At 46.0% G+C, this 25,427-nt stretch overlaps 1 protein-coding gene across 2 annotated transcripts in view; it reads left to right on the forward strand.

Moving 5' to 3' along the window:
* The window catches only part of Flt3 (fms related receptor tyrosine kinase 3), a 94,415-nt gene that overhangs the window by 65,941 nt on the left and 3,047 nt on the right, over positions 1-25,427 (forward strand). For both annotated transcript variants that reach the window (XM_075972030.1, XM_075972022.1), the window contains exons 11-22: positions 62-170; positions 521-699; positions 1,785-1,891; positions 1,971-2,103; positions 2,350-2,454; positions 9,716-9,826; positions 10,761-10,914; positions 12,231-12,313; positions 14,490-14,617; positions 19,704-19,826; positions 23,238-23,349; positions 23,688-23,787. In XM_075972030.1, the coding sequence (XP_075828145.1) occupies positions 62-170; positions 521-699; positions 1,785-1,891; positions 1,971-2,103; positions 2,350-2,454; positions 9,716-9,826; positions 10,761-10,914; positions 12,231-12,313; positions 14,490-14,617; positions 19,704-19,826; positions 23,238-23,349; positions 23,688-23,787 (1,444 nt within the window). The remainder of the gene's footprint in view (positions 1-61; positions 171-520; positions 700-1,784; positions 1,892-1,970; positions 2,104-2,349; positions 2,455-9,715; positions 9,827-10,760; positions 10,915-12,230; positions 12,314-14,489; positions 14,618-19,703; positions 19,827-23,237; positions 23,350-23,687; positions 23,788-25,427) is intronic.

Genomic DNA, 25,427 nt, shown 5'->3' on the forward strand with positions numbered 1-25,427 from the left:
CACTGAGCTGTTTCTGGAAGGACCCATCTTCCATGAGCTTATTACCTGTTACTTTCCGCAGAGAAACCTCAAGTGTTAGCAAGCATCTCAGCCAGCCAGGTGTCCTGTTCCTCTGATGGATACCCATTACCCTCGTGGACGTGGAAGAAGTGTTCGGACCAGTCTCCCAAGTAATGAGAAGCTTGACGTCTCTTGAAATGGAAGAGCCAAGCTGGACATGGTGGTGCCCGCCTGTAATCCCAGCCCTCGGGAGGCTGAGGCAGGAGGATCTTAGAGTTTGAGGCCAGCATAGGGTACATAGTGAGGCCCTATTCCAAAAAAACAAGAAGGAGGGGAGGGAGAGAGGGGGGAGGGGGGAGAGGGAGAGGAAGAAGAAAAAGAAAGGAAGAAGGAGGAGGAGTAAGATTCCTGACCCTTTCACCATGAATACAGCTTGAGGAAGTGATGCATGCCCCACTTGGCTGTCATTCCCAGTGGCCACAGCTCATAACTTCTCTTCCTGCCATTTTTTTTTCTCCAGCTGCACTGAGGAAATCCCAGAAGGAGTTTGGAGTAAGAAGGCTGACAGAAAAGTGTTTGGCCAGTGGGTCTCGAGCAGCACCCTCAGCATGACCCAGGCTGGAAAAAGGTTTCCCGTCAAGTGCTGCGCGTACAATTCCGAGGGCACGTCTTGCGAGACCATCTTTCTAAACTCCACAGGTGTGCAGCCATTTGCCGTCATCATCAACTCGCTCTGTCCCCAGAGATTCCCCACGTGAAGTCGGGCACAGTGGCTGGCTTTGGCTGGGGACTTTTTCTAAGACAGTGTAGTTCTGAGCAAGTGTAAGATCTTTTTTTGAGTCAGGCAAGAATCCCCAGGGAGACCGTCCCATTTTCCTTTTCGGGACCCAGTTCTCCATGGGTGTTATGACTCACCAGGGCTGGGAGCCCTGTGCACTCCTGGTACCAAAAGTACCGCAAAACAGACTTGGTTATCTGGAATTTCTATCCCTTCCGGTTTTGTTAATCCCCTTTACTTTTTGCCTGACTTTCTACATCATGGGGTTGTTTTTAGAGTCTTCCTAAAACAGCATCAATATTTTAGGGTGCCTGGATAATATTGATTAATTCAAACCAGGAGTGGTGGACACAGCCCACCTCACATTCCAGGGGCAGAAGCTAGAGGATCCCAAGTTCAGATCCAGGCTAAGCTACATAGAGACCTTGCCTCAGAAAAATGCAAAACAAAGCAAACAAATCAGCCCAAGTTCTGGCTTTGGAGAGATGGCTTAGCCGTTAAGAGCACTTGCTGTTCTTGCAGAAGACCAGGGTTCAGTTCCCAGCAGCCATTTAGCAGCTCACAACCACCAATCAACTCCAGGGGACTGACAGCCTCTTCTGGCCTCTGAGGGCACTGGACATGCGCATGGTGCATAGACACGCGTGCAGGCAGACACTCACACATGTAACTTCTCTACACTCATGTGACGAATCTGGGTATCAAATACATAGACTTCTTTATATCCGCTGGGCTTGGTGAAAAGCTTAAATGTCTATCATTCTTGTGACCCAATAGTTCAATTTTAAAAATGCATTCAGAATTGTTTCTAATTTTCTGGAAAGGGAACTCATTGTTTATAGAAACAGTGGTTTTCTGTGGGGTGCTCCGTACACACAGAATGTCCATGAGGACTGAGAATGGAGGGTACTTGAACAGGCTGAGAGAGTCTAACTAGTGAGGGCTGACTTTTCATACCTGCAAACGGGAGTTTTACCTCACTGCCTAGCGACTGCTTCTCTTGCAGGCCCCTTCCCTTTCATCCAAGACCGCATCTCCTTCTACGCAACGATCGGCCTCTGTCTTCCCTTCATCGTCGTTTTAACTGTGCTGGTCTGTCACAAGTACAAAAAGGTAAAGCCCAGGGGAGACTCACGCCTGCCTTGGCTCTGCAGCACTTCAGACTGTCACTGATCCCTATTTGTCTCTAAAGCAATTTAGGTACGAAAGCCAGTTGCAGATGGTCCAGGTGACGGGACCCCTGGATAACGAGTACTTTTACGTTGACTTCAGGGACTATGAGTACGACCTCAAGTGGGAGTTTCCAAGGGAAAACTTAGAGTTCGGTAAGGACTGAGTGCTCAGAGTTTCTGTGGCATTTCCTCTTCCTTGCAAAAATCTTTTTTTTTTCCCAGACAAGGTATTTCTGTGTAGCCCTGGCCCTCCTGGAACTCACTCGGTAGACCAGGCTGGCCTCAAACTCACAGAGATCCTCCTGACTCCGCCTACCGAGTGCTGGGATTAAAGGTGTGTGCCATCACCGCCTGGCATCCTTGCAAAATCTTTAACACATGCCTATCCCATCTTTACAGGGAAAGTTCTGGGGTCCGGTGCTTTCGGCAGAGTGATGAATGCAACGGCCTACGGGATTAGTAAAACGGGAGTTTCCATTCAGGTGGCGGTGAAAATGCTGAAAGGTACCGTGCAAAAGTCACTCTGAGAGGGGTGCAGTGGCCTCCTCTGTCTCCTGGGCGGGCGTTCTGCTGCTTCCTGTTTGCCAAGCGTTAAGGTTAATAAGGAGCATGCAGCAGACAAGGTCATGAGTAAAGAGGACAAGGCAGGAGAGCAAACCCCTTCTTCCTCTTCTCTCTTTGTTCAGCTTTTATTGACTTCTGAGTTACAGTTTGACACAGATTCTGGGCAGGAGAACAAACCAGAAACTTCTCACTTCCCATTCTGCTCCAGGCACTCCCATCTGGCGTCCACCCTCGGGCGAGGGCATCCTCACCTAGTTTTTAACCCAGTGCTAGGGATTGAATCCAGAGTTTTGTGTCTGCTAGGCAAGCCCACTACCTCAGAGATACATCCCCAGGCCTTCATTCTGTAACACTCTGCCTTGCTGTATAGCTCAAGTTGGTCTTGAACTTACAACTCGCCAGCTTTTACCTCAGGAATGCTGGAATTACATATGCCTTCATGCCCGGAGGACCCACTCTCTTGCTAAGGTGGTCTCTGTAAGGATAAAGGGAGCTCCCTAACCCCCCCCCAACAGTCACTGAAGTGAGTTACAACATGCAGACTGTTAAGGAAAGATGGCACACAGAAAAGTGTGGGACAGAAATCTCACAGTCTAAGCCCCAAGCCAAGTAACTAAGCTTCTGTACATCTTGAGTTATAGAAAGAAATAGAAGCTTGTATTGTTGGAAGAACGAAAGATGTATGTGTGTGCGTGTAGTCTGTCTGTCTTATCATATAATAAAGTCTCTTAGGTGATTTTTATAGTCTTTCTGGGTAGGGTGTCCTGGGCATGGAGATTTTTAGTCTCATCTTTCCAAGATTTCATGGCAATTGCATTTCTCCTGGGAAGGGAATTTCTCGAAGCAGATAAAACCTCCGAAGGTCTAGCTTTGTGCTTTGGACTGGAAGAAGATCAAGAGCTGAGAGCGGGGTGAGGCTGACATGAAAGGGTAGGGAGATCTCAAGGCTGCTCCTTTAGGCCAAAGCTACCATGCTTTGGGGCTTGAGGTGTTGTTTTTTGAGCTTCAGCACCCCAAGCCACCAAGCCCAGGGTCAGTTAGAACATAAAATGCCGCTGTATGTCCTTCCATCTCAGGATGCTTGACTTCTTGTTTTCCACACTGCGTTTTCTCCTGCATCCTTACCTGCATCTCAGGCCTTTGTTAGCTCTTCTTCCATCTAGTTTTCCCTTTTTTTTTTAAATGCAAACTCACTATATATATTGGTTTAGGATACATACATTTTCTATAGGTCAAGTTCAGGGCATGAAAAGGGATAGATTCCCTCCTGTATCTGCAAGAACCCTGAAGCAATATCAGAGCATTATCATAAGGACATTTAACATATGTTAAATATGGGTAGCAAATTTGTAGATTTATATTGTTTTTCTTAATGAGCATGGATAAGTATTTTTGAGATCCCAGTAGTGGGTTTCTCTACCGATGCAATAAGCCAAATCCAGTCGAATTAATAAAACCCGGTTTAATAAACAGAGCAAAGCAACTCCCAGGTGACTTTCTGGGGAGGCAGGAGGGAAATCACAAGACAGGTCCAGGGACTGGGTCTTACATACCCTGTAGGCATCATCCCCAGCATCGCATGGGGAGGAGTTGCCACTTGGCAGGCTTTCTGTAGGTGGGGTCAGGAGAGAGAGAAGTGGAGCTGAGGTGGAGCTTCCGCCTAAGCCAGCATATCTTAGTTCCACAAAACAAAGGGTATCGTTGTGGCGTTTTCACAGTTCCATCTGAAGCACACTCTGGTCCTGTTCACCACTTCCCAGCACCCTCGCTCATCAGTCTCTTTCCAAACAGCTCCTCCCTCCCACTTCCGTGCCTTTGTCTTTTACTCTAGATCCTACTATAAGAGAGGGTATGTGCTCTTTATCTCTTGAGTTTGACTTTTTACTTAATAGAACAGTCTCTAGTTCCACCCATCTTCTTCCAGATGGCGTAATCCTATTCTTTCCCATTGTGTTTATTGAGCCACAGGACACCAGGATTGTCCCACAGTTCCTTGATTGTTAGCAATCGTGACTCAAAACACAAGAGTAACAAAATAGTAATTCTTCTCTTCAACATGTTTCAAATATAAGAGAATTTTTTGCTGTAGAGAAGTTATTTCAAGTGGAATATACCAGATCAGGAACTTTCAAGTTAGTGTTTCTAGCTTAAAAAAAAAAATGGGTGAAATACAAAATAACAACCAAAACCTCTGGGATAAATTCATCACTACGCCGACAAAGACCATCCCAAAGGTTTTCCAGTTAGATCCTCCATTGCACACATCCTGAATATTTTTATAGTTTATCTTCTCTGAGACATCAGGAACATGAGTGCAAACCACTGGTCTTCGCTCAAACCATGGTACCTGGTGTGAACCCCGTCTCCTCCCAGCTCCATAGCCAATTGCGAACCTCTGTTTCTTTCTCTTTTTTGTTACAGTTTTTTTTATAATAAAAACAAATAATTTTATTGTTTCTAATATAAAATAGTCAAGCGATGTTTTTAGTTTTTTAAAATTGTTTTTATTGAGCTTTACATATTTCTCTACTCCCCTCCCCTTCTACCCTCTCCCATGAACCCCATGCTCCCAATTTACTCAGGAGATCTTGTCTTTTTCTACTTCCCATGTAGATTAGATCCATGTATGTCTCTCTTAGGGTTCTCTTTGTTGTCTAGGTTCTCTGGGATTGTGAACTGTAGGCTGGCTTTGCTTTATTTCTAAAAGCCACTTATGAGTAAGTACATGTGATATTTGTCTTTCTAGGTCTGGGTTACCTCACTCAATATGATGTTGTCTAGATCCATCCATTTGTCCACAAATTTCAAAGTGTCATCATTTTTTTGTTGTATAGTACTCCATTGTGTAAATGTACCACATTTTCCTTATCCATTCTTTGGTTGAGGGGCATTTAGGTTGTTTCCAGGTTCTGGCTCTTATAAATAGTGCTGCTATAAACATAGTTAAGCACATGTTCTTGTGGTACAATTGAGCATCCTTTGGGTATATACCCAAAAGTGGTATTGCTGGGTCTTGAGATGGGTTGTTTCCTAATTTTCTGAGAAATCAACATACTGATATCCAAAGGAACTGTACCAGTTTGCACTCCCACCAAAGGAGAGTTCTCTTTACCCCACATCCTCTCCAGCATAAGTTGTCATCAGTGTTTTTGACTATGACCATTCTTATAGGTGTAAGATGGAATCTCAGGGGGGCTGGAGAAATGGCTCAGAGGTTAAGACTGCTCTTCCAGAGGTCCTGAGTTCAATTCCCAACAACCACATACTGGCTCACAACCATCTGTAATGAGGTCTGGTGCCCTCTTCCGGCCTGCAGACATACACACAGACAGAATATTGTATACATAATAAATAAATAAATCTAAAAAACAAAAAGATGGAATCTCAGAGTTGTTTTGCATTTCTCTGATGGCTAAGGTTGTTGAGCATTTCCTTAAGTGTCTTTCAGCCATTTTAGACCCCTCTGTTGAGAGTTCCCTGTTTAGGTCTGTGACCCATTTTTTATTGCATTATTTGTTCTTTTGATGACCAATTTCTTGAGTTGTTTGTATGTTTTGGAGATCAGACCTCTGTCTGATGTGGGGTTAGTGAAGATCTTTTCCCATTCGGTAGGCTGCCGTTTTGTCTTGTTGACCATGTCCTTTGCTTTACAGAACTTCTCAGTTTCAGGAGGTTCCATTTATTAATTGTCACTCTCAGTGTCTGTGCTGCTGGGGTTATATTTAGGAAGTGGTTCCCTGTGCCAATGCATTCAAGTGTACTTCCCTCTTTTTCTTCTATGAGGTTCAGTGTGGTTGGTTTTATGTTGAGGTCTTTGATCCATTTGGACTTGAGTTTTGTGCATGGTGATAAACATGAATCTACTTTCATTTTTCTATATGTTGATATCTAATCACGCCAGCACCATTTGTTGAATATGCTTTCTTTTTTTCCATTTTATATTTTTTGCTTCTTTGTCAAAAATCAGGTGTTCATAGGTGTGTGGATTGATTTCTGGGTCTTCGATTCGATTCCATTGGTCCTCCTGTCTGTTTTTATGCCAATACCAGGCTGTTTTCAGTACTGTGGCTCCGTAGAAGGGTTTGAAGTCAGGGACATAATTCTGTTCTTCACAGCTGAGTAAAGTCATCCTATGAACCACATTTCTGTGGTCCATTCATCTGCTGCAGGTTGCTAGGCTGTTTCCCAGCACGACTATTGTCATAGTGCCACATCATCTGTGTGGAGTTCCTGTATCTCCATTCAGTGCGCACACCAGGGGCCACCCTCTGGAACCCAGCTTCCTCTTGAGCTCTCATAACTATGGCTTCGTGTGCCCAAATACGTGTATCTCAGTGTCGCTCATTTGAGTTGAAGTCCCCCAACCCTGGACCCTATCTCTACTCTAGCCTGGTGATTACTGTGCCATTTCAGTGAGACTACCTTCCACACAGTGACAGAAAAGAGGAAGCAGGTCCTTGTCACTAGCCCTCTTCCACCCTTCCTCAACAGGTTTCCCACACAGTGTTTCCTGGGCCCTCTCTCTTCCCTCTGTCCCCATAATGATCCAGTTCTGTCTCTCCACCAATGGTAGCTTCCAAAGCAGGCACCCTATATCTTCTGCTGGGGACTGTGTGCTGAGGTGCTGCTGGCCATGGCACAGAACAGACCACCCCATCTTCCTGTGTGGCATTACCTTAGCTTTCTTTCTTTTTTTGTCTTTTTTTTTTGAGACAAGGTTTCTCCAAGTAGGTTTCTCTGGCTGTCCTGGAACTCATTCTGTAGACCAGGCTGGCCTTGAACTCAGAGATCCATGTAATAGGAGGCAGCTTGTTCGTTCCTGGTTGCTCAGACTACAAAATAATCACACAGAAACTATATTATTTAAACCACTGCTTGGCCTATTAGCTCTAGCTTCTTATTGGCTAGCTGTTACATCCTAAACTAACCCATTTCTCCATTAATCTGTGTATTGCCATGGGGCTGTGGCTTACCAGGTAAAGTTCCCTCCGGCATCTGGCATCTGTTTCTGGTGGTAAGGGGTGGGGAGGAGGGGCTACATGGCTTCTCCTGACTCCGCCTTCTTTCTCCCAGCATTCAGTTTAGTGTTCCATCTCCGCCCCCTCCCCAGCTTTATTCTGCCCTATCACAGGCCAAAGCATTTTCCTTATTTATTAACCAATAAAAGCAACACATCTACAGAAGGACTTCCCACAGAAGATCCACCTGTTAGGATTAAAGGTGTGCGGCACCACGGCCCAGCTGCCCAGTGGCTTTCTACTGCTTGGAAAATGGTTCCCATAACCTCGAGCAGTTCAGCCCTGGCTCAGCCTCCCTGGCTCTCCTTCCCAGCATGCATCCTCTCGGTTCCCCATGATGCCATGCTTCTCCACCCACAGTCTTTGTGCAGGTAGACCCTCCCACCTGATCTTCCCCTTTTGCTTTAGGGAATCTGCTTATCTTTCAAATGTCAGCTCAGAGACTGCTTCCTTAGGGAAGCCTCCTCTCACTCATGGACAAGATCAAGTCCCTGAAGGCTATGGATGTAGCAGTGTGGTAGAACACATACTCAGTGTACTTGAAGTTGTGAGTTTAATCCTCCCATTAAAAAAAAAATCAAGCTGGACCATGGTACTCACCTTTATTCCCAACACTTGGGAGGCAGAAGCAGGTAGATCTCTGAGTTCGGGGCCAGGCTGATCTACAGAATGAGTTCCAGGATAGCCAGGGCTGTAAAGAGAAACCCTGTCTTGAAAAACAAAAGCAAAAACAAACAAACAAAAAGGGCAAAACAAAACAAAACAGAGAATCGAGTTTTCTGCAGTATGGCATAGACTTCTAGAATTCCAGACTCTAGCACAGCTATGTCTGTTTAGCTATCCCATTCACGTCCCACCTGCTGCATTAGTCCAAAGCCTTCTGAAAGCAGCATGTGGTGGTGTTTCCTGTGCTGGTCTGTCCTAATGCTATGTATTCTGCTGCTTCAGTCCGCGGTGGTCTCCTGTGTCCAATCCCACTGTGGGGGACTCACTCGGCTTCCTTCCGGGATGCAGAGGACCCTTCTCCCCACCTATCCAGGCTGTTCAGTGTCCCCCTAGTGTAACCCCAAAGTCCTTTCATTGCATTCCTTTATCTTGTGAGGTCATCCCCCTCAGGAAGTCAGTTCCACTGTCCCCTTGGCAGATATCAGAATCCCAGATGACAAAGTCCCTTCTATAAAATGGCAGTGTTTGCATAGAACCAAGAGGACTTGGAGCCTGCAATAGAGATTCCAAAGAAAGATGCTACCCTTGTCCTTGGGGCTTCCAAACCCACTGTGGTAGGGGTGCCCTAAGCAGCTACACTGGCCTCAGTGTCAGGAGCGCCTTAACATGTAAATGAATTCAGACAGATTGTAATAATATATACAGCTTTAATGGGGAAATAGACTTACAGGACCACAGGTTCCCCCAACGAACAGGCCGCTCGCCCAATTACTAGTAAACATTCGCCCGAGGCGAACACGCCCCCTAAGGGGCTGGGCTTATCCCTACATTAACACCCTGTGGCACACTGTGTCAATCTGTTCCCTGGAGAGATCGCATTGGCTAGAGAGTAGATGTGTTATCTTTTCCAACCTTGCCCCCCATTAGACATACTTACAAATGGACGTTTCTAGACCTGGGGACCAGTTACACGTTAGAGACAACTATGCTTGCTGAAGCTCCTCCTGGCCTTCCTGTCAATGTAAAATAACCACCCGGCAGCATCTTCCACAAGGAAAGTCATGTTGTCTGCCTGTTTTGAGAGCTGGGGTGGGGGTGGGGTGTTATTTTTGTTGGTTGGGGAAAATCTAGTAGAAACATACATTCTTGCTGGACGTGGCAGTGCACACTTTGAGCCCAGCACTCAGGAGATAGAAATAGGCAGGCCTTGGTAGATTAGGCTTCGAGGCCAACCTTGAAGTTCAAGGCCAGCCAGGGCTAATAGCGAGACCCTGTCTCAAGAAAGGTCTAAGAAAAGGATATATTCATATAATCAACGTTTATAACTCATGTCTTTAGAATTCTGCCTTAAAACATAGGACATTGTTATCAGAAATCACGTGTTATTTCTGTGTCCGCTTTTCCCTCGCAGTTTTGAATTTATATAAGTTGTGATCTGAATTGGGGGAATTCTTGATTTGTAGAACAACATGCAGATAGTGGAGAGGTCAACCTTGTTTCTGCTCCCCTGTTAACAGAAAAAGCCGATAGCTGTGAAAGAGAGGCACTCATGTCAGAGCTCAAAATGATGACGCAGCTGGGGCACCATGACAACATTGTCAACCTGCTGGGCGCGTGCACGCTGTCAGGTACCGTTTGTAGAGAGAGCAGCGCCTGTTCAACGACCGCTGCTGGAGGCAGGAGGCCTGTGTTCTCCCCTTCCTTCCTTCCTTCCTTCCTTCCTTCCTTCCTTCCTTCCTTCCTTCCTCCCTCCCTCCCTCCCTCCCTCCCTCCTTCCTTTCCTCCCTCCCTCCCTGTCTGTCCGCCTATCTTCAACAGGATTTTTCTGTGTAACTGCCCTGGCTGGCCTGGGACTAGCCCTGTAGACTATGCTGGCCTCCAGCTCAGAGCTCCAGCTGCTGGGATTGATGACACATGCTGCCACCACCCAGACTGTCCCCATTTTCACTCTTTCCTCAGCCCGAGTTCAAGCAGAATTAGCCGTTGGCCACTCCACAGAGCACAAGCCCCTCTTTTTCACCTACTCTATCACAGAATCCTGCCCTCCTGAAAAACAGCCTCCACCCTGCATGTTCACGGCATGGTATCTGAGCTCCTCCCTAAGCTGTGAGGATGGCCTAAACGCAGTAGTGAAATTAGATTCAGAGCTCACCACACCACCTGTCGGAGCTGGTGAGGGCATATGTTCAGAGCTCAAGAGAAACGGCTATAAGACACAGATGCTCGAGCATAAAACTGAGATTGAATGTAAAAATCTATGATACAGGCTCATGAAAAGCCATTTCCAGACTGGGCATGGTGGTGCACCTGCAATCCCAGCACTTGAGAGGCAGAGGCAGGAGAATCTTTGTGGGTTCAAAGCCAGCCTGCTCTCCAGAGTAAGTTCCAGGACAGCCAAGGCTACTCAAAAAAACCAAACCAAGCCAAACCAAAACAAAAACAAAAGGAAATACTTTTCAGAAGGGGAGCCCTGTAAAGTCACAGGCTCTGTCACGCTGCATGGGCTTCTGAAAGGACAACCTGGGGTTTGTCTACCTGTAATGAAAATTGTATCTGTCACAGGGCCAGTGTACTTGATTTTCGAATATTGTTGCTATGGTGACCTCCTCAACTATCTGAGAAGTAAAAGAGAAAAGTTTCACAGGACATGGACAGAGATTTTCAAGGAGCATAATTTCAGTTTTTACCCCACGTTCCAGTCACACTCAAATTCCAGGTAAGCAACACATGAAGCTTTATGATTGCACACTCCAGGACAGATCCATACAATGACCCCTGCACGTGCACGCGCACACACACACACCACACACACACACACACACACACACACCGGCAAGTGCTGGTAGGCGCTGTGACCTCAGGCGGTCACAATCTGTGCTCTGGACTTCTGCCCACCCTTTTATCTCTTTTACTTAGTAAAGTCCCAGTTACCCACTGAAAACCATAGTCCAAAAACACAACATAGAAACGTCCAGAAATAAGCAATCCTTAAGTTTCACGTGACTTTACAAATGTTTATTAGTAACCTTGTGCTGTTTTATCACTGGTTATTGCTGCTCACCTGCTACTATGCCTGATTTATTTGCTGATTTGTACTTTATGTATTTATTATCTCTATGTGTGGGGAGGGTTTCAGGTGCTAGGGGTCAAATCCAGGGCGCAGTGCAGGCTCAACACGTCCTCCCCCACCGAGCCTCATCCCCAGCCCGCCATGCGCCCATGCGCACTCCGAACAGAGAAACGACCCTGACACAGATGTGTGTGACCAGTAATTAGCACCTCTGCTTCAGTTTGGTCACTGGGGTGTTAAATAACCTGGCAGTTTATTTGGACTATCTTTGTCCTGGAAGCATTAAGTCATTTCCAGCAGTAAGTTATAAATCGGGATGAATTCATCTCCTGGGAAAATTGAACCACCACTAGGTTGCGTCGGTGCGACAAGCATCTCTCTGACGTGCTTGAGAAGAGACTCTGTTGCGGCTCTTTGTTTATTCCACAGAGGAAGGAAGCATGCTTTACAGAAGTCAGAAAGATGGTGCCGAGCCGTGCTGCACCTTCACAGCAGAACAAGCACGTGCTAAGCGCACACCAGGCTCTGACAGTATCCCCAGCACAGCAGAAACCCAGAGATCAGACAGACTTGTTTACAGCGATAGCAAAGCACTTCTTTTGTAAACCCCATGTTGGGTGGACTTAGGGGAAACGGTTTGGGGTTAGCACCAGCCGGAAGCCTGCTCCTTTCTTTATAAATTTCAGGACATAGTAAATCGTTTAGCACCCCCAATTTAAGTACCCAGCTTACAGTGTGACCGTGACTGAATGACCCCCCTTATCCAGGTTGGCCCTGCAAACCCCAGCACACAGCTGTTATTAATGTACACAGGAGACCGTTGACAAGCCGGCAGCATGCTTTCCACTGAAAAGCCCATTTGTAACTGGGATCCGTCCCTCTGATGAATTGTACTTTTTCTAATAAAATGTCTGCTCAGAAGAACATTGTAAATAATGATGGAACAAATTTATTTTTAATAGTATGCCTGGTTCACGAGAAGTTCAGATACACCCAGCCGTGGATCATATCTCAGGGTTCAATGGGAATTCAATCCATTCTGAAGGTAATCATTTATTGTCATTGGTGGCACTTTGAAATGAACCTAAGAGTTCCATACAGCTTTTTAAAGTGTTTTTAAAAATTGCAGTGTATGTGTGTGCGCGTGCCTGTGCACATGTGCTCACGCCCATGCCATGACACCCCTATGGAGGTCAGGACAGTTAGTGAGAGCTGGTGCTGGGGACAGAAGTCAAGCTCTCAGGCCTGGCGAAAGCTATCTCCCCAGAGCAGAAGCATTTTGTCTTTGCTAAGGTAAGCAATAGGCTTTCCCAGTGTGTCCTTTCTTGGAAGGTCAAAAGCCAATAGTGGTGAACTTCCTGTTCAGGGTCAACTAATAAAGACCTAAAACTGCTTCATCTGTTGAGAATATTCTTTACCGAGTTGTAAGCTAATTAGAGCTACCTTGTGCCTCGTAAGACAGTGAGTTCCAGAATCAGAGTTTGGTTCTGCCTGTTTTACTTTCAGAACAATTGGCTCTGGACAAGTTATTTAGACATCCAGAATCTCCATCTTCTCACTTTTTTTTTGTTTGTTTGCTTTTGTTTTTCGAGACAGGGTTTCTCTGTGGTTTTGGAGCCTGTCATGGAACTAGCTCTTGTAGACCAGGCTGGTCTCGAACTCACAGAGATCCGCCTGCCTCTGCCTCCCGAGTGCTGGGATTAAAGGCGTGCACCACCACTGCCCGGCTCCATCTTCTCACTTTTATGATTGTCTGATAGTCCTTTCCTCATAGGACTGTTGGAAGGGTTAAACAGAAGGACGTGACATACAAAACACAGTTCGTGAAATATGGTAGACAGTCTACTGACTGGTCTTCGACTTCTTCCAACCTGATAGATTTACCTAGTGTAAAGGGAAGGAGGGATGAAGTAGGCGTTGCCTACATATATGTCTGTGCACTACCTCAGAGTGCAGTCCCCTCAGAGACCCAGAAGAAGGTGCTAGATCCTCTGGCCCTGGGGTTTTGAGCCACCATGTAGGTCCTGGGAACTGGACCCAGGTCCTCTGGAGGAGCAGCCAGTGCTCTTGAACCACTACTGATCCAATCTTCCTATCCCAGGAAGGATTCATAATTAATATTCATTGTCTTAGCTCAGATTGCTTTAACAGATTACTGAAGGTTGGGTATTATCTCTCATGAGAGACAGGGAGAGAGCAACTTATGGGAATCCATTCTCTCCTTTAACTTTGTGCTTTCCAGGGATCGAACTCAGGTCCTCAGCCTTCATGGAAACACCTTTGCCTGATGAACCATCTCTCCCATCCTCTCCTTTCTTTTTCATAGACTCTGATCCCATTCTCACAAACAGACCACTATATAAAGACCCCATTCCTGATCCTCTCGGTTGAGAGTTACCATTTTTGAAATTTATTTGTTTTTATTTTATGAGTGTTTTCCTTCATATATGTCTGTGCAGCATGCGTATGCCTGGTACCCATGGAGGTACCAGAAGAGGACATCACCTTCCCTGGAACTAGAGTTACAGATGCTTGTGAGCCACCATTGGGTGCTGGGAACCAAGCCTAGGTTCTCTGCAGAGAAGCTAGTGCTCTTAACCACGGAACCATCTCTCCATCCCCTTGGGAGCTGAACAGTGAGTGCCTCCATTCAGAAAACAGAATGAGTGTTCAGATGGACTCAGAAAAGGCTGTGGAAAATGACAGAAAGAAGTCAAAGTGAAGAGTAGAACAGGAATGGTGGTGCGCAGCTCTAACCCACACACTCAGGAGGCAAACAGGCATGCGCGGGTTCAAGGTCAGCCAGGGCTGCACAGCAAATTTCAGGTCAGCCAGGTGATGCAGAGCTACAAGAACAGGCCCATCAATTCAGATATCGTCCCGGGACTGAGCCAGGAAGGATGAAAGGTAGCTGATGGCTTAGCATGGCTCCATTGGGGTCACCTCTTGTGTAAGGATTGAGGCAGAGGCAATTCCATCCTCTTGCCCAGGAACCTGTCCTTTTGGTGAGATTTGGCAGCTACTTTTGATTTCCAAATGTCAAGCAATCCTTTCTCTTCGTACACTGGACCTTTTGTGCGGGTGATGCCGTTTGATTTGGTCTCTGGAGCCTAGTGCAGGAGGGCAGATCAAGCTGCCTGTCACCTTAGCTACGTCTCACAGAGGTCTGAGAAGGCCGACCTAGTGTTTGGGGAAAAGTGAAGAGTGGCTATGTTTTACAGATGAGATTGAGTATGAAAACCAAAAGAGGCTGGAAGAAGAAGAAGATCTGAATGTGCTGACGTTTGAAGACCTTCTTTGCTTTGCGTATCAAGTGGCCAAAGGCATGGAATTCCTGGAGTTTAAGTCGGTGAGTGTCTTTTAAAGAGAAAACTAACAAAGCAGAAAAAGAGAACGATAGAAAAAGGCCGCGTGTGCGTGCAGCTATGATAAAGAAATGTGCTTCTGTTTGCTCCTTGTTCATTTTCACATCCCTCCCTTCATATCTGTCCTCCTGGCACTTTCCCAACTATGATGGAGTCTCTCCAGCATAAGGCTCAGGGTTCCTTGTTACAGCTGAAGTCCCGTGGACCTTTTGGGAAGCTCGTAGGAAGTTTGAAAAGCCCCACTGAAAGGAGCACAGTATCACCACCCTTCCTGCTGACCCAAGAATTCGGGATGTGCCCTGTACAGGCTGTCTGCATTCAGGGGATGAATGGAGGCCCAGAGTTGGCGAGTTCTGCCCCCCACAACCAGTTAACCTGTGTGTAGCCAAGGCTAGCTACAGCACTGTAGACCGTTTCTTTTCATTGTTGCTAGTTCCACATTCCTGAGGCCTACACCATGCTCTTCCCCCCCCCCCCCCCCCCCCCCCGGTGTTGCTTCATGTCCCTGCTTCTGCACCTGCTGTCCCCTGCCTTCTTACGTTGTAAGTCACCAAAGCCTCAGGTCTTTATGTCTGCTGAGGTTCAGTGGTAATAAACAAATAAGCAGGTGGAAAGTTTTTCGCCTATGTGTGTGCTATGCAAAATATTGGAAAAGCAAAGAAGGGCTACATCACTCTATCTTACAAAGTTTCTCCATAGGGATCGATGTATGTAGTTCAGAGAGATAGTGTCAGGGACCATGAGAGTTACAGCAAGTGACAACTAGTGTTCAGATGTCAACCCACCAGAGGCATGATTCTCTGATGGATGTTAATCCTGTCCTGGCAAAGCCTGCAGAGCCATCGACTCTGGAAACCATTGCTCACTTTTGCTAAAGCAGCTTGGTGTTTCCCCAACACCTGCACTGCAGAGTGTAATCTCATGTGATGTGTATATGTAATCTCATGATTGCATCTCCATCTTATGGGCACATCTATCTGTGGGTGGTCAGGAAGATGACTTTTTATTTGATTGTATAATTTTGATATATAAAACATATATTAGGACATCCTTCATAAGTGGATCTATTTGTCCCAGGGAGGACTGCGGAGAGTTAAAAGCCTACTTTGTTCTTTTGCTTAGACTAACTGCACACAATTAGCTCACTTCCACCTCATAGCAAGTTCAAACTAGACTAAAGGATCTTTTGTAAGCAGATCGTACATTTAAAACCTTACAGCTATGCACAAGGTCAGAGTCGCAGATGTCCAACCAAGCATTCTAAGAAAACCATGCCAATTCTTTGCTTGCCAAGCATGTTAACAATAGACCTATGTCTCAAAGTTTGTCACTGGGTGCTGTGACCCCCCCACGCACACACACATCTGGTGACTGTTTTTCTCCTGAAGCCTGAAACCCTTTTAATTGCCATAGCAACGGCTCAACTCCTTATCGTTTACCTTAGGAGTGTGCTTTTAGCCGATGAGAGGTAACTTTTAAAATTTCTTTGTCGCTTTAAGGAGAAAGAGAGATTTTAGGGGAGAGAGAAGCAGCCGGGGGGAATTAGAAGTAGGGCAGGAGAATCAGGGTGGAAGCAGAGCAACAGAGAGACTGATTCAGAAAAGCCCAGAGTGAGAGATTCGTTTTGCCCTCAGACATTCCTCTTTCCCTTGTTGTAACTTCCTCTCTGAACCCTGAGAGGGCATTGAGCTGGCCCCCCAAAGGCTCTCATTAGGATGGTATATTAATTAGGGTTCTCTAAAGGGACAGAACTGACAGAATAAAAAGCTACACACACACACACACACACACACACACACACACACACACACGGATTTATCGGAGTGGCTTCCAGGCAGCAGTCTCAATGTTCAACAGTGGCTGTCTCTCAGTGGAAAGAGCAAGAATCTGGTAGTTGTTTAGGACCCAAGACTAGATGTCTCAGCTGTCCCAGTCCGGTGCTGGAGTCTCAGGGAAGTCCTGGAGAGTTGCTACCTTCAGTGGGTGCTGGATCCTGAAGAAGTTGGTTCTAACCCCAGTGAAGGAATACCTCAGCAGCAGGGCAGATGAACTTGAGGGCAAGCAGGCAAAAAGCAAAAACTTCCTTCTTCAAATCCTTTATGGGGGCTGCCAGCAGAAGGTGTGGCCCAGATGTTAGGTGGCTCTTCTGGCCTCAAATAATCCAATCAAGAAAGCCTCTCACAGACTTGACCAGCTTCTGGGTCTTAGTTGATTCCAGATGTAGTCAAGCTGACAGTCACCCATGAACCATCACAGGGAGTAAATGGTTTTATGGGAAATGAACGCCCTGAAGAAGAAACCGTGGGGGCTGAAGGTGTAGCTTTGTGGTTGAGTACTTGTATAGAAATGGAAGAGACCCTGAGCTCAACCCTCAATAAAGTGGATTCCCCTTTCCTGGAGCTTCCCGCCCCCTTTATTGATAGTTCAGAGGGCATCTGCCCTGGCCCAGTGCGCTAGCTGTAAAGCTAACATGGTCCTCTCCTCCCGTGGTCCTGCTTGAGACTCTCAACTTCAAGATGGTGCAAGAGCCATAGATTCAATGGGACCAGTCCTCAGAATTTTGGATTTATGCTTTCGCTGGGCTAGTGTGCACAGTCCAGCCCTCTCGTGATGCTAAGCAGTGGCAGAGACTGTGGTCAACCCTTGTGATCATGAGGGGAATCAGTAGTACCCCATGCTGCTGAGCTACAATGGCCAATGGCAAATTTTGTACATGTTCTCTACTCTCAGTGGGTCTGTGGAAAGTAAGTTGAAGAGAAGCTGTACTGGGTCAAGGGCACGGGCTTCCTTTTTCTATTTCCTCTTAGGCACATCCTAGCATGATTCTTTGAAGAAAGCCCGATTTTTAGACCCATTTGTCTTCACCGCAGGACGTCCCCTCCAAGTTGTGCCGAGCATGGTGTCCTTCCTGCTCTGTGACCCCGTCATACATTGGTGTGACTCTGTGCTAACAACTGTGCTGGAGCAGAGACACAGTGAGGGTGGGACTTCTGCTCCCACAGATTTTACGTTGAGAGAGGAAGCCTAAGCATACATACCCATCAGATCAGTCTCCTGTGATAAATTTTGTCACGGAAGTAAACCTAACTACTACATGATTGACAGACCTGGCCAGTGATGGACGGGAAAGAAAAGGCTGCAGGTGAGGGCTCACGTAGCTTCTGGGGCAGGTTTTGAACAGAACAGCAGCAGGGAACATGGGACGTTAGGGAGTGTGGCTCTGCAAGGAGACCTTTGGATAAAGGAAATTACTTAGATCGGGAAGGTTGTGGTGGGGGACAGCCCAGGGAAGGAGGTTCTCGGCACGCCTATCTGAAGGACAAAAGGAGCCTCTGGGTTGAGCTGAGACTCGAGTGGTGGCAGTTGCATCCCTAGGTTGAATGGAAGGAACTGCCTAGATGGGGGATGTGGAGGCACGGAAGAGAGTGGACCAAAGAGCTGTGGTGGAGCAAGGAATAGGAGCAGGAGAGAGAGCAAGAGAGCCTCAGTGGAATTCAGAGGGAAGGACAGAGGATGACCAGGCAGGGCAGGCATCTTGCTGGGCATCATGGGCCTTTCCCAGAGCAGCTGTGGACAAATGGATAGGGCAGGTAGCTGGGGATGGGACATGTTGGGGAAAGGGACCATCAGCAAGTAATTGCCACGTGAAGAAAACAAACAAACAAAAAACTGTCTTGGAGAAGGTGAGCAGGAGGGGTGAAGGCACAGACATTTTCATTTGTAGAGGTTTTGTCCAAAACGGTTGAAGGGAGCACACTGGACCCCTGTGGGTGCCATGTTTTCTCTAGCATCCTCTTTCAAAGAGTTCATTCCTCTTCAGAGACCTGTAATTCTGTTTTCACAATAGAAGTGTGTGTGTGTGTGTGCATGCACATGAGAGTAGTATCTGCGAAGGCCAGAGAGGGTGTCAGATCTCCCTGGAGCTGGAGTTATAGATGGCTGTGAACTGTCTGATGTGGGTGCTGGGAACTGAATTCAGGTCCTCTGCAAGAGTGGTACATGCTCTTAACCTCTGAGCCCTCTCTCCAGTCCTCCCCTTTCAAAACTAATTTTTATTTAGCGTGTGCACGTGCGTGTGCATGCATGTGATTGAGTGTGTGTGTGTGTGAGTGTGTGTGAGTGAGTGTGTGTGAGTGTGTGTGTGTGTGTGAGTGAGTGTGTGTGTGAGTATGTGTGTGTATGTGTGTGTGTGTATGAGTGTGTGTGTGAGTGTGTGTGTGTGAGTGTGTGTGTGAGTGTGTGTGTGTGTGTGAATGTGGGTGCACACATGCCACAGTGTCGTATAGAAGTCAGAGGACAACTTTCGTTTTTTTTTGTTTGTTTGTTTGTTTTCGAGACAGGGTTTCTCTGTGGCTTTGGAGCCTGTCCTGGAACTAGCTCTGTAGACCAGGCTGGTCTCGAACTCCCAGAGATCCACCTGCCTCTGCCTCCCGAGTGCTGGGATTAAAGGCGTGCGCCACCATCGCCCGGCCAGAGGACAACTTTGGGAATTAATTCTCTCCTTTCACTGTGGGACCCAGGGATCAAGCTCAGGTCCTAAGGTTTACATGGCAAATGCTTTTTTCTATTGAGCCATCATCCCTTGGTCCCCTAAATTCATTTCTTCTGAATATTTTCTTTGATATTAGTGTGTTCACTTATTTATTTAGAAACAAGACCTCTCTATGTAGCCCAGGCTGGCCTCATCCTTGGAAATCCTCCTGCCTCAGCCTCCTGCTACCAGGGCCTGCCAAATATTACACAGTTTTATTCCTAAAGCCATTTCTTTATCCAGAAGAGACTGCTCTTCACACTCACACACAGGAAGACAGCTGCTAGAAGCTTCTTTGGGGCTCACTGAAGGTACCTTTTGGCACTCACTGCTTTTGCTTATAGCTCCAAGAATGCCCTGTAGAGACTCAAAGGACTGCAGCTGAGGTACCCGAGGAATCAGCCGTGTGTTCTCAGGGTGTGTGACAACCGCAGCCCCGCCACTGTCCTCTGTGACTACTGTGAACCTGAACCTTAACGAGACATCCGTCTCTGAAGGCATACATCACAGCCATTGTCATTCTGACCTCTTTCTTCTAGTGCGTTCACAGAGACCTGGCAGCCAGGAATGTGCTGGTCACCCACGGGAAGGTGGTGAAGATCTGTGACTTTGGACTGGCCCGAGACATCCTAAGCGACTCCAGCTACGTCGTCAGGGGCAATGTGAGCCGTTTGCTTTTGTCACGCATACAGGAAACATCTGCACTCGCTGCAATGAGTTTTTGATTTATGGCAGCACAGAGAAAAAAAAAATCCTCCCAGGGCTTTACTTATTTAGGCTGAAAGGTTGTTCTATGTTTAATACAAGTTGAGCAACAGAGCCACATGTCTCTTCCTGGGGCTGGCTACTTAGAACAGATCCACTAGGGTTTGGCTTGTGGTCTTCTTGTAAAAAAAAAAACAAACAGCAACCCAAACTGCCCTTCCTTAGACCTGTTTGAATTTCCTTAGCTACAAAGGCTGTTGAGTTATGTTTCTGATCATGTTCAGCAGGCTTTTTCTTTTCAGAACAGGAACACACAGATGTTAACTCTAAAATTTAAGGACACTGTAGTTAACTATTAATATTTGTTGTCCTGTTACTATTATATTAATTCAGGAAGATCTAAAACATGACTGAATTTGCTTGTTAAAAAAGAAAGAGATGGCTCAGTGGTTAAGAGCATTGCCTGCTCTTTCAAAGGTCCTGAGTTCAACTTCTGGCAACCACATGGTGGCTCACAACCATCTGTAATGAGGTCTGGTGCCCTCTTCTGGCCTGCAGACATACACACGGATAAAATATTGTATTCATAATAAATAAGTAAATAAATAAATATTTTAAAAAAAGAAAGAGATGCTGGGCACACGCCTTTAATCCCAACACTTGGGAGGCAGAGGCAGGTGGATCTCCAGGAAGTTTGAGGCCAGCCTGGCCAACAGAGTGAGTTCCAGGACAGCCAAGGCTACACAGAGAAGTCCTGTCTTGAAAAACAAAACACAAAGAAAAAGAAAAAAGACAAAGAAAGGATAAAGGAAGAAGGATAGGGGACTAGTGTGACGGCTCAAAGGTTGAGAGCAATACTGCTCTTCCATTGGACCCAAGTTTGCCAGCACCGTGTCAGGAAACTCACAACCATTTATAGAACTCTACCTTCAGGGAAACCGAAGCCTCTGGCCTCCTCCGGTGACTACACTCATCCACATAGTCACACAGAACTTAAAATAAATTTAAAGTGTGATGAAGGAAAATAAATGTTTAAGAAGGGAAGAAAAAGGTAGATAGATGATAGATAGATGGATAGGTAGGTAGATGATAGATAGATGATAGAAGGATAGATAGATGGATGGATAGATAGATAAGTGATAGATAGATAATAGAGTAGTAGGTAGATATGTAAACGATTATATATATATATATATGGAGAGAGAGAAAGAGGAGGAGGAGGAGATGGCTCAGCAGCTAAAAGCACTTGCAGCCAAGCCTGAGGACCCGAGTTCTGGCTCCCAGACCCACATGGTGGAAAAACCAGAATCCTGTAAGTTGACCTCTGACTTTCACGGGTGTGTTGTGGCGTGCCCCAATGCCCACACACGTGCATTTGAATAAATTAAAACATATTTCAAACATTTTTGAGACGGTTTCTCTGTGTACCCTCTCTGTCCTGGAACTTGCTCTGTAAATCAGGCTGGCTTCAAATTCAGAGATCTGCCTACCTCTGCCTCCCGGGTGCTAGGATTACAGGCATGCACCACCACTGCCTGGCACGATTTAAAAAAAAATAACTTATTTAAATTCATTTTTTGTGCATTGGTGTGAGGGTTTCAGATCCTTGGAACTGTGTTACAGACTGTTGTGAGCTGCCATGTTGTTGCTGGAAATTGAACCTGGGTCCTGTGGAAGAACAGCCAGTGCTCTTAACCACCTAGCCATCTCTCCAGCCCCATGGCTTATTTTTAAAGATAGAAAGAATGAGGGGCTAGAGCGATGGGGGAGCAGTTAAGAGCACTGACTGCTCTTCCAGAGGTCCCGAGTTCTGGTCCTTGCACTAACGTGGTGACTCACAGCTGTCTGTAGCAGGATCTGATGCCCTCTTCTGGCAGAGAGTCATACATGCAGATAGAGCACTGAGATATAAAATAAATAAATTTCTTATTAAAGGATAGAAAGAATGAAAAGAACAGTAAGGGGGTGAGGTGTCACTCCGGCATAGTGCTCTTGCCTGGCCTGTGTGAGGCTTTGGTTCTGAGCCTCAGAATGAGGAAGGAATCACACCTGGATTTAAAGCCCTCAGCTGCTTCTCCTTTGTTCATTTGGTGCTGGGGTTTCTCTCAGGATTAGCATCCCTATTCGTGAAACCACAGCTGCCAAAGCTGGCCCTGTTCCTCCTCGGTGCTCGGCTCTCTCAGGTGCTTTACCTACGTGCTTCGTTCCGGAAGTTCCCACTCTGTGAAGAGGAAGTTGAGGCAGCGAGAAGCAGCCTGCCTGTGGTTTGCTCAGTGTGTGGCTCTGAGCACGTAGAGTCCGAGTCTGTGTCACCCACGGTAGTGGCATACCTCCTGGAGGATTCTGAATTTGCCCCCTAGGTCCCTGGAAATCAGTAGAATCAGTGTCAATGCCCTTTGCTAGGGGTAAATGCCCCAAAGCGTGAAAATGCTCTCATCTCAGATGGCTTAAAATGGGTCCCCCGAGATCAGAGCGGCAGTGACTGTTCTGTGTGGCTGTGCGGTTTCCACCCCACCACCGGGTTCGCATGTGGGAAGGTGAATTCCATTCAGAACCTTCTACTAGTGAGTCCGGTGACCCAGGCTGGCCAACTCGATTCATTCCGCGACTCCATTTGCATAGGATTTAAAAGAGGGTCTCTTTCTGGGAGTCTGCTGTGGCCTGGCTGATTATATGTATCTTAAGGGTTCCTGACACCAAATCAGAACAAAACCCTGTGCCCAGTCACTGTCTCGATTCACATCAAAGGCTGCACAGACCAAGGCACGTTCCCCTTTCATGCTGCTGGAAGTTACTCAAGCCACAGAGGACAACCTAATGCTATTTCTAGATGTGACGACTTCAGTCCCTTGCCAGATTCTCAGGGATGACACTTGCACCCAGTTCTGAGAAACGCTCTGGTAAAGGATTCTGCTCATTGACTTAAACTTGCTTCCCTCCCAGCAAAGGATGAGTTCTTCCTTAAAGGAGAGGCTTGCCAATTCCAAGCAGAAGCCTCTGCCCAAGATGACTTTTAAAGAAGTGTATTTTGTTAGGCATGGTGGCATATCAAATATTTGCATTACAATTTATAACAGTAGCAGAATTACACTTATGAAGTAGCAATGAAATAATTTTGTGGTTGGGGTCACCACAACATTGAGGAACTGTATGAAAGGGTTGCAGCATTAGGAAGGTTGAGAACCGCTAGAACTTCAGTTCCAGGGGACCAGACGCCCCCTTCTGGCCTCCTCTAGCACCGCATGCACATGGTGCACTTAACATCTATGCAGATAAGCACCGTATACATAAAGGTAAAAACAAAAGCTTTAAAATCCTTGAGTCTGTGCATGGACACTTTTCACCATCCTCTCTTGTATTTGGTGCAGGCGCGGTTACCTGTAAAGTGGATGGCTCCTGAGAGCTTATTTGAAGGAATCTACACAATCAAGAGTGACGTCTGGTCCTATGGAATTCTTCTCTGGGAGATCTTCTCACTGGGTATGTGTGCACTTGGCAGGTCTCCCCAGGCTCTGGCTTTGTGTCTCCCATTCCTCCTGCACCTCTCCTCCACCATCTGTCTTCCAAGTCAGAGGGCGGGTGGAACACCACCCGGTGGCTCCCACGGCTTCTGGTCGGTCCAGTTTCTGTTGCCACTGTATGTTAGTGGCTGACATGCTGAGATCTGCCTTAACTATTCCGGGTCCACTTGAAACCCTCAGTCCAGGTGGGTCGGCCACTGGGGAGTTCTCTTTGCCTGTTTGTCAACAGAATGTATAAACAAAACAAACAAACAAACCCGTGTTTGTGTGACCCCGCTGAACTTGTGTTTTTCTCAGGTGTTAACCCTTATCCTGGCATTCCCGTCGATGCTAACTTCTATAAAATGATTCAGAGTGGATTTAAAATGGACCAGCCATTCTATGCTACAGAAGATATGTAAGTACAATCAGACTTGGGGTTGACAGCAGGCATTTACCATGTGCTCTAAATCTTCAAATGCACAACAACAACAAAAAAAACATCCATTGCTTTCTTTGCTTGTTGTTTCTGGTTTTTCAAGGTGGTTTCTCTGTCCTGGAACTCATTCTGTAGTCCAGGTTGGTTCTGAACTCGGAGATCGCCTGCCTCTGCCTCCCGAGTGTTAGGATTAAAGTCATATACTACCACGCCCAACTAAAAATCACTTTCCTATTATATTGCTTAGGTCTCTTTTTATTCTTTTAAGATTTATTTATTTATGTATCTGGGTGTTTTGTCTGCATGTACATCAACACATCAGAAGAGGGCAGCTGTAGATGGTTGTGAGCCATGTGGGTGATGGGAATTGAACCCAGGACCTCTGGAAGAGCAGTCAATGCTCTTAACCGCTAAACTATCTCTCCAGATCATGGCACTTATCTTTAATCCCAGTGTAGATGAACTTTCCTTTTCAGGCCACCAGCTCACAAAAAAATGACACGGAGATTTATTCTTAATTATAAAGCTCAGCCTTAGCTTAGGCTTACTCCTAACTAGCTCTTGTAACTTAAATTAGCCCATATATTTTCTTTTCTTTCTTTCTTTTTTTTTGTTTTTTGTTTGTTTGGTTGGTTTTTTTGTTTGTTTGTTTGTTTTTTCAAGACAGGGTTTGTCTTTAGCTTTGGTGACCTAAAACTAGTTCTTGTAGACCAGGCTGGCCTCAAACTCACAGAGATCTGTCTGCCTCTGCCTCCCAAGTGCTGTGATTAAAGGCGTGTGCCACCACCGCTGATTAACCTACATTCTTTTTCCCCCCAAAGATTTATTTATTTATTTATTTAGTATATAATGGTTTGCCTTTCTGTGGGCCAGAAGAGGGAACCAGATCTCATTATAGATGGTTGTGAGCCACCATGTGTTTGCTGGTAATTGAACTCAGGACCTTTGGAAGAGCAAGCAGTGCTCTTAACCTCTGAGCCATCTCCCCAGTCCTTAACCTACATTCTTATGTGGCTCTGTTCCCTTTATTCTGCACTGCCCATCCAGCTTCCTCTCCATCTGCCTGGAGGCTCTCTCTGTCCAGAAGTCCCTGCTATGCCTCCTGCCTAGCTATTGGCCATTAACTTTTTATTAAACCAATCACAATGGCACATCTTCACACAGTGTAAAGGAATATTCTACAACATTTCCCCCTTTTGTATAAATAAAAAAGAAACGTTTTAACTCTAACATAATAAAACTATAAACAATAAGAACCATTATCAGGTAAGAATTACATTCACAATGTTCAGTCCATTCTCATTTGGAAAATTTAGAGAAAATGCCCCATTATCTATCCTCTTAGTCCAAAGTTTTATACCTAAACCATTTTTCGTCATAACTTGTATTACCATCCTAAAAATATCTTTTTAGAACTTAAAACATCTTTTAGATAAATAACTTTATTTTTATGTTTCTCAACCTTATAAATTTTACAACTCTTATGTAAGTTTTTTTTTCTGAATTTGGTAACAAGGAAAACTATACAACTATAGCTATCTAATCTTCAATTCCCATCAGAGACCCAAGAAGGATAAAATATTACTTGAGTAAACAGGAAGTACAGAGAAAGCAATTTC

The sequence above is a fragment of the Microtus pennsylvanicus genome, chromosome 1, assembly GCF_037038515.1.
Source record: "Microtus pennsylvanicus isolate mMicPen1 chromosome 1, mMicPen1.hap1, whole genome shotgun sequence".
Classification (NCBI taxonomy): domain Eukaryota; kingdom Metazoa; phylum Chordata; class Mammalia; order Rodentia; family Cricetidae; genus Microtus; species Microtus pennsylvanicus.